The 9,476-nt window shown below is 40.5% G+C and overlaps 1 protein-coding gene across 2 annotated transcripts; it reads left to right on the plus strand.

The window, feature by feature from the left end:
• Positions 1–2,014: 2,014 nt before the first annotated feature.
• On the plus strand, positions 2,015–7,503 carry rpl15 (ribosomal protein L15). 2 transcript variants are annotated; one of them, XM_069913974.1, is made up of 4 exons: positions 2,015–2,113; positions 2,379–2,551; positions 4,875–5,011; positions 7,147–7,503. In XM_069913974.1, the coding sequence occupies exons 2-4, from the start codon at positions 2,380–2,382 to the stop codon at positions 7,450–7,452; spliced, it is 615 nt and encodes a 204-aa protein (XP_069770075.1). In that variant the 5' UTR covers positions 2,015–2,113; position 2,379; the 3' UTR covers positions 7,453–7,503. The 2 variants fall into 2 exon arrangements, with proteins under 2 accessions (XP_069770075.1, XP_069770076.1); XM_069913975.1 differs by lacking the exon at positions 2,015–2,113 and adding an exon at positions 2,141–2,202.
• The last annotated feature ends 1,973 nt before the right edge of the window (positions 7,504–9,476 follow it).

The raw sequence follows: 9,476 nt of genomic DNA on the forward strand, positions 1-9,476 counted from the left end.
GAAGGTGTACTAGCCACAAGCCATCATTCTGAACCTGGCAGAACAGCATTGCTCTCCTTCATCTAGCCAGATAAAAGCTCCACCACTCAGCCAATCTTCAATCCATGCTGGTACCTTACAGTAATACCATGGGCTATCTTGTTTAACAACCTCATACGGGAATCATTTCATTGAGATCCTTCACTTTGTCTGCTGCAACAACCATTTCAACTCCTCACACCAAAGCCATACTGATATATCTGGCCATGGACTCAGTACTACCAAATTAAGATACCTCATAAGTTGGAGGACAAGGTATTTTGTCTTGAAATCTCCAACGATAACGTCAATTTCTGTTAATACCCTCCCACTGGCTACTTTTTCCTGCATCCTGCTTCTCCTCCTCCATTTTCCAAACCCCTTCCATAAGAGAGCAATCTCTCTTAGCCCTCCGCCCACCCTCCCTTTCACTACCTAGTTCTTTGCTCTTCTTCCCATCTCTATCCACTTAGCCTGTGTTCCACGCCCTTCTTATTCAGGCATCCTTGAAGAATGATCCTTGCCTAAAACATCCAATGCTTTTTTTGCATTCTATGGATGCTGCATGATGTGATGTCTCTGGCACTTTTGTGTACTGCACTAGACCCTAGTATCTGCAGATTTATTGTTTAACTGCACTAGACCCTAGTATCTGCAGATTTATTGTTTAACTGCACTAGACCCTAGTATCTGCAGATTTATTGTTTACCTGCACTAGACCCTAGTATCTGCAGATTTATTGTTTAACTGCACTAGACCCTAGTATCTGCAGATTTATTGTTTAACTGCACTAGACCCTAGTATCTGCAGATTTATTGTTTAACTGCACTAGACCCTAGTATCTGCAGATTTATTGTTTAACTGCACTAGACCCTAGTATCTGCAGATTTATTGTTTAACTGCACTAGACCCTAGTATCTGCAGATTTATTGTTTAACTGCACTAGACCCTAGTATCTGCAGATTTATTGTTTAACTGCACTAGACCCTAGTATCTGCAGATTTATTGTTTAACTGCACTAGACCCTAGTATCTGCAGATTTATTGTTTAACTGCACTAGACCCTAGTATCTGCAGATTTATTGTTTAACTGCACTAGACCCTAGTATCTGCAGATTTATTGTTTACCTGCACTAGACCCTAGTATCTGCAGATTTATTGTTTAACTGCACTAGACCCTAGTATCTGCAGATTTATTGTTTACCTGCACTAGACCCTAGTATCTGCAGATTTATTGTTTAACTGCACTAGACCCTAGTATCTGCATTTATTGTTTAACTGCACTAGACCCTAGTAACTGCAGATTTATTGTTTAACTGCACTAGACCCTAGTATCTGCAGATTTATTGTTTAACTGCACTAGACCCTAGTATCTGCAGATTTATTGTTTACCTGCACTAGACCCTAGTATCTGCAGATTTATTGTTTAACTGCACTAGACCCTAGTATCTGCAGATTTAGTTTAACTGCACTAGACCCTAGTATCTGCAGATTTATTGTTTAACTGCACTAGACCCTAGTATCTGCAGATTTATTGTTTAACTGCACTAGACCCTAGTATCTGCAGATTTATTGTTTAACTGCACTAGACCCTAGTATCTGCAGATTTATTGTTTAACTGCACTAGACCCTAGTATCTGCAGATTTATTGTTTAACTGCACTAGACCCTAGTATCTGCAGATTTATTGTTTAACTGCACTAGACCCTAGTATCTGCAGATTTATTGTTTAACTGCACTAGACCCTAGTATCTGCAGATTTATTGTTTAACTGCACTAGACCCTAGTATCTGCAGATTTATTGTTTAACTGCACTAGACCCTAGTATCTGCAGATTTATTGTTTAACTGCACTAGACCCTAGTATCTGCAGATTTATTGTTTATCTCTTCCTGAAGGTCCGAGATTGTTACCTTTTACGAAGGTTTGAGTTCCCTCAAATGCACACGAGTGACACCGCCCCGATGTGTTTGTCCGAGCTCGGATGCGACCCCTGCTGGCGAACGGCAATGCCCTTTGGCGGAAATGACGCAGACGTTTTATAAAGCGGACGGGGCCGCAATCTTCTTTCTCTTCCGGTTGCGCCGCCATCATCGAGGTGAGAGGGATGAGGCCGTGCGCGGGGCTCTATCCCATACCATCCTGGACGAGGCCCCTTTGTTAAGCCCGGCCGGCGCAGGGTTTGAGGTTCTCGCCACCTCGTTGTCACGGCCGCTCTGTCAATCATGCCGTTTGATGGGGGGGGAGGATGGATAGGGAAGCAGGCCGGCGCCTGCAGGAATAGCACCGGAGCTGCTGAATGAGGCGCCGAGGGAAGGAAGGAGCTGCCGCGGCCTCCGCTAAGATTTGTTCTCTATTTTCAGGATGGGGGCTTATAGGTACATGCAGGAACTATGGAGGAAGAAACAGTCGGACGTGATGCGGTTCCTGCTGCGGGTTCGCTGCTGGCAATACCGCCAACTGACAGCCCTGCACCGGGTTCCCCGGCCCACACGGCCTGACAAGGCACGGAGGCTGGGCTACAAGGCGAAACAAGGTAAAACCGGCCGGGGCGAAGCGTGACGTGCGAATGGCGGAAAATCGGTCTTTTTCTGGGTCTGGCGAGGAAATAAGCGACGTGGGAAAACGTGGCAGCTTCATTCTGCGGTGTAGATTGGCCAGATATGTCATGGTTTTGATGTGAGGTTTGACATTTAACATGGAAAACCCAAAGGGTTATAGGACCTGAGGGATCTGAAAGGTGGGGGGGGGGGGGGGGGCGGGGTCGGAGTCCAGCTTGGTGCATAGTTATTGGAAGTGATGAGAGCAGGTTGTCAAAATTGGTCTTAAAATGTTGAAGTATTCGAACCTTTATAAAACATTGTTGCAATCTCTGCTGCAATGTTGTTTGCTTCTGGTTACTTTTATAGATTGGAGGGCTGTGGACTGGGTGCAGGTCAGTGGGACTAGGCAAAAAAGGTACAGCACAGACTAGAAGGGCCAAAAGGGCCTGTTTCTGTACTGTAGTGTTCTATTCCTTTATTGTCATGTAATACAGAAAATGTAATGTTACACAATGTCCTTCTACCTACCATAAGGCAGACAAAAGTTGCCATTTGTATTGCCCAGCACTCCATACAGTAAGAGAGAAAGAGAAGCAAAAGGGAGTCCCTTCAGAGACACCGTACGTTAATTTGCCTCCAGTGTTCCCGCACCCTCTGCAACTATACAGATCCCTGTTCAATCCATCAACAACCCAAGCTCCAGTAGTATTGTACTGGCGCAATAAGGAAACCTTCAGCGCCCAAGGCCCTTTGGGAGCCCTTCTTGCCTCTACACCTTCTTGAATCCTACTTCTGCCAGACCCTTGACTGCAAGTTGCTGACCCCATGCAGCCTGTGTGGGTCTTTCAGCTGCTGAGTCCCTCGCTGGTCTGCTGGTGTGGTCACCATATTGTCGGGTTCTCAGTGCAGATTTCCCCCAGAGTCTGCCACCCTGCGTGGCCACTGCAGAGCATGGGCACAGAATCCGGAGTTGCAGCATTTTTAATTGAAAGCATCTTCAGCTCCTTTCACAAGCCTGTACGAGCCGCCACCTTTGGACCCTGCGGAGCAGTGCTATCTCTGCTCCCAAGGAAGTGGGGTCCTTGAGACCACTTGTGAGATTAATTTGTAGGATGAACAATAATAGTTGCAAGGATGGATTTTAAAACTTTTTTAAAAATCACAAAAAAAATTACTCTAGGTGTTATTCATTTGTGCATTCTGTTATTGTACTTTGGAGCATTAACCATTTATAGTACCAGTGCCCCTACCCCCCAGGTTGTTCCTGTTTGAAGATATTTTTTCTCCAAAATTACCTCTCAATGTCTGGTAAAGATCCTAGATTATGGTTCTTCTCCACAGAGCTCTTGCATTGGTTGCACCATGCCTCAGTATATCCCTCAGCATGCACTCCTGCAGCCTGGAATATGCTAGTCAGCTGGATTCCCCCTCAGACATTTTGCAAGGATAGATTTGAGATTCTGTAACTGTGCTTTGGTGAATTGAAAGCACAAGAAAAACTGATAGTATATTAAACAATTTATGCTTTGGTCATAGTGGATTGTGGAAACTATTTCTGTTGGAGGGGAAGGCAATTTACATTGTACAGAATTGTGCACTACACTTGTAATTTGGAATGCTGGCTGATCTGGCAGAAGTGGGTTACATTGTTAGTAAAGGAGGAATTGGATAAGTAAACAGGAAAAAAAAATTACAAGGCAATGGAAAAGGGGCTATAGATGGAATAATGAGTTGCTGTGGAAGAGGGCTGTTTTGGGCACAATGGTCCGTCCAATTGGGTGTTTGTGCTGTAATCATTTTATGAACCCAAGTCTCAGGTTTTTACTTCATTCAGATGATCAGATAGAGTTAGGTTCCAAGAATAAACATTGATAATGCTTGATGCAAGTGCATTTGTTTTAATCAAAATCCTAAATGTTGCAGATACCAAACATCAGAAGTGAAAGCGATGTTAGAAATGTTCAACAACAGCATTGTGTGTGTGAAAGGATGGTGGGGGGGAAATAAACTGACATCTCAGGGTTTTTCATTGGGACTTTTGAATTGAGAATAATCCCTTAATTCTGGAGTTGATTCTTGAGAAATTTCATGTAAGTTTTCTTGTGTGAGATGCTGGTGCATCATGGTAAGGAAATTAAATTGTGCTATGCTCCATATAGACACATTCTCATAACTGTTGACCTGAAATTTGTTAATTGAAACAGTGACATCTGGAGAGAAAAAAAACTTTATATTGATGATAAATACCCATTAATAAGAGAACAATCTTGGATTATCTATGCATAATTTATTAAATGTTCTGGCTGATATTCACAGGCTACGTTATCTATCGGGTGAGAGTTCGCCGGGGTGGCCGCAAACGTCCTGTTCCCAAAGGTGCAACCTATGGTAAACCAGTGCATCATGGTGTGAACCAGCTTAAGTTTGCTCGTAGCCTTCAATCTGTGGCTGAGGTATGATGCTTGATCAAAATATTACACGCTAGAATTTTGTGCAAGATGTTTTACTAGTCTGAGTAAAGGTAAAAGGTTCCATTCCGTCATTGTCATGTAATACTACATTTAGAATGTAACATGCACAAAATTCTTTAACTTTTTCTACCGTAAAGCAGTCCAGCACCCCTCACAGAAACCTACTGCACTTGGTGTTCCTAGGCAGTCTCCCCTCCAAGTACTGACCAGTCCTGAGCCTGCTTATCCTTTCTGAGATCAGACAATCTAAAGTATATTTAGGTTATTAGGTGAATAGTGGATTCATTTCAGGAGTTTGCACCTCATTTTTTTTATTCTTTCTGATTTGCACAGTCAGTTTGTTTACATTTCGTTATTTGTTTACATGTGCACCTTGTATACAGTTTTTTGAATTACCAATAAGTGGCAATTCTGTCTTGCCTGCAGGACGGAAAACAATCTCAGGATTGTATGTGATGTCATGTATGTTCTCTGACAATCTGAATCGTAAATCTGAAAACATTTTAACGTTATACTTCAATGATAAATGAACCATTCTTGGGAATTGCTATAGCTGTTACTGCCTTGAATTGACTTATCCTAAGGCATATCCAATGGTCCTATTCATTTTGAGGACAAATTTGTTTTTGGGAGTGCACAATCATAATGACCATTCAGTCTGTTCTGCAGAGAAGTCAGGTAACTGACCTCTTCAGTTTAGTTTCATCAATGGAGAAATTAGGATTCTTGATTTGAAACAGTCAAGCTTCCAAAGTTCACATTCAACAAAAAGACTTATAACTTGCAATCTGGGTGAAGTTACTGGAGTTGAATTGTGGGCAGTTTCCTGTGATGGATGGCTGCTTTAAATAATGAGTTGCATTTAATTATGTGATCTTTATGTGCAGTCAATACAGTGAATTTACTGAGATGTCACCTTTCAAGTTCAGTGTAGATAATTTATGGGACTGATTTGATGTGGTACACTTGCCAATTGCAGGATGTCCCCAGATTAAGAATGTTTGACTTGTGGCAACTACATATGATTGATTTCTGATACTATATTGAAAAGTTTGTCATGTGTACTTGTTCTTATACCTGTAATAACTAGTTTCCTGTCTTCCACTTGCAATAATTGTTATTGTTAATCTTGTGTATGTTTGATCTGATGTGGATGTCTAAAAACAAACCCATTCATTACCTTTGGATAGCTGTAATCATTGAATATAGCCTGAGGTGATTTTGGAGCGAGTGCAAAGTTGAATGTGATTTGCCCTTGGAAGCCTCTTGGTATATACATTCAGAAAATTTGTGTTGATAAGAAGTATTGTGCAAAAAAGTAATTTCATCACTTTATCCTCTATTAATTTTATGCATACAAAAGAATACGTGCCCTGACTGCTGCTTGCCATGAGGCATCACCAACCTTCAATCCTTTAAAATTGTTTGTTACAGAACCTGCATTTTGACCCTATGCAGTCAAGTCCTAGTCCTTTTGTGGCAGATGGTCATGTTCTTCATGTTCAGCCATCACTGAAATGAAATTTTTTTAATTCTAATTTTGACACTTCCCTGTAATGTCTTTTTTTTTTGGTTTTAATCTCTGCTTGGTGCAGAAACCTTCTTGTTTGGAGTCTGGCATAGTCCCATGAGCAGTTGCATTTCATAAAATGTGATTGGCATCTTCCATTCAGATAGTAAGAGCTTGTCAGTGATGCAGGGATAGTTTGGAAAGAGGAATTTGGTGGCATTCTTCCATTGATATTTGGTTCTTGAGTGATGCATGACAAACCTTTTAGATTGATTTTTTTTCTACAATTTATACTGATGGAACAGGAAATAAACTGATGGTTTGCTGGTAGAGCAGGCTTAACAAATAATTGGATAAATGAATAGAATATTTTTTTATTGCTTTGGGGATTGAATTTTTTTGTTTCTATAAGCCATTGGTGTGATCACAATACTGGTCTCTATTTAAAAAGACCTGAATGTTTGGGGGCAGTTGGGCTAAATATTACTAAATGTGTAGACCCATCCCAATTGATTGCCATCAGAAGTCAGTTGAATAGATTAATTTGGTAGATTTGATTTTAAAAGGGTTTGTTTTTTTTTAAATCTATTTTATTTCTTTCCTTCAGCAACGAGCTGGTCGTCACTGTGGTGCACTGAGAGTTCTTGCCTCCTATTGGGTTGGTGAAGATGCCACATACAAATTCTTTGAGGTTGTCCTCGTTGACCCATACCACAAAACAATTCGTCGCAACCCTGATACCCAATGGATCACAAAGCCAGTGCACAAGCACAGAGAGATGCGTGGGCTGACATCTGCTGGCAAGAAGAGTCGTGGCTTGGGCAAGGGTCACAAATTCCATCTTACTATTGGAGGTTCTCGTCATGCTGCATGGAAGAGACGCAATACACTGCAGCTCCGTCGCTACCGTTAAATGTGTCTCTGTATATTTCACTTGGCAAATAAATTGTTTTGAGGAATTTTACTGCATTATTGGTAAGCGCCTCATTTTGATGAAATTGTCTTGAGAGACTGACTTGATTAATTACGATTGTTTGACAGTTGCATCTCTTGTTTGTGTAGGCTCTTACTCACCAGTAATTGATGAGATCCAAATCTTGACTCTTGTGATGGGACTGCAGTTTGAAAACCTAATAAGATGCCCTATTGACAATGACAGGTCTCACATCTTCTCTTGACCCAGATTCAATCCTAACTTCTACCATCAGTGCTGAGTTTGCTGTTTATTGGCTACAGTGGTTTTCAAACTTTTATTTCCACCCACATACCACCTTAAGCAATCCCTTACTAATCACAGAACATCTATGGCAAAGGGATTATTTAAGGTGGTATGTGAGTGGAAAGAAAAAGTTTGAAAACCATGGCTTTAAATGAACTAGTTTGCCTTTTTCTAATTTTTGTTTGAGGTTTTATTGGATTTCATAATACATAAAAATTAAACTTTTGGGTTGATAATTGGCAGGTTGGAAAGTTTCAAACTTGGAAAGATGAAATCTGAAGCTGTAGAGGCCAAGCCGGGTATTCTGACCTGTCTGCAGATTTTCCTTTGTGCTTCCACTTTAAACTTCAAAACCATTAAGGGAAGATGAAGCAACTATTTTAACAGAAGCTGTAGATAGTTAAAATAATAAATGAGCCTCAGAAGATATTCTTGAACTGGCTGACAATTAATATTAATTTTTTTTCATCAAACCAAGGTCCTCTGCCTCTCTGCAAGTGGTGGGAATTTGAGTTTGGATCTGCATCCAAAGGTATTGCCACTTGTCCATTGATTTGAATGGAAGATGAAAGGAAAATTAGAGTAATTGTGCATTTTAGTTTGGTGGGATTTTTGAGGGTGTGGCTATGAGCAAAGCATGGAAGGATTTGAACATTAACTAAATTGAGCTGGTCAGAGGGCATGAATGCTGAGTGATTGAGGTATAGTACAAGATAGAAAAAGGCAGGATGTGTTTGGTCTTTGGCTAGTGGGGGAGGCACTGAAATATTTGAGCCTTGATGTAGCAAGAGCAAGTGAGGTTTTTAATGAGGGAAGGTGAAGCTAGTCCAGAACACAAGATGTGAAGAGCGAAGGAAATAACCAAAGATCTGTTTGTTTTGGAAGCAATGACGTGGTATAATAATTAGATGGTTAATATTTCTGTTTGCTCCTTGGAATTTGTAGGTGAAGTATGTAAAAAAAAAATAGTAGTGGTAGAATAGAGAACCACGTGATGTGATGCAATTTAGGGTTGTGTTGACTGTAAAGAATAGATTATTGGCAATCACTGGGTACAGATGATTTGAACTGCAAGCCATGTTTTTCTGTGTCATGGTGGTCTGAATGTAGCCAAATGAGATTTCAGGATTGATAACCAAAGATTAAGTTCCAAATTTGATTTCAAATCCATTTGTTTCCCTTCATTAATGCCCAAAGAAATCTTCAGTGGTATCTTTTTATATTAAAACAGATCAGGCAGCAGATGTGGAGAGATCAGTGTTGTGGCACTGGCCTGAATGGAACTTTAAAAAAAATTTTTAAATGTCAAATCTTTCTGACATTTTTGTGGTGGCACAAGAAGCTGTCAACAGTTCACCCTCTGCAATCCCCACTCCCTTTGAGACTTCTCAATCTGCTGAGATCAACCAACAGATTTTTTAAAACTTTGTGGTGATTTTTTTTTTTCTTAACCTTTTTCAAAGAAAGTAATACATACCTGAGGAAAATTTTAAAATGTTCCTGCCAGCATCGGCTGCTTTCAGACTTGATGAAAATGTAATTTCTCTACTTCCAAAATTTCAATGATGTAAGATTGATAATCTGCAAAAATTAGGCTAATTCGAATTTAACAGCAGATGCGTTGTAAAACATATTTGGAAAAGTTGACTGGAGTTGGGAATTTCAATCGAGCTAAAAATCAAATAAATGCAAATAGTAGCTACTAGTTTCCCTGTAAT

This window comes from Narcine bancroftii, chromosome 1 (genome assembly GCF_036971445.1).
Source record: "Narcine bancroftii isolate sNarBan1 chromosome 1, sNarBan1.hap1, whole genome shotgun sequence".
Taxonomy (NCBI): Eukaryota; Metazoa; Chordata; class Chondrichthyes; order Torpediniformes; family Narcinidae; genus Narcine; species Narcine bancroftii.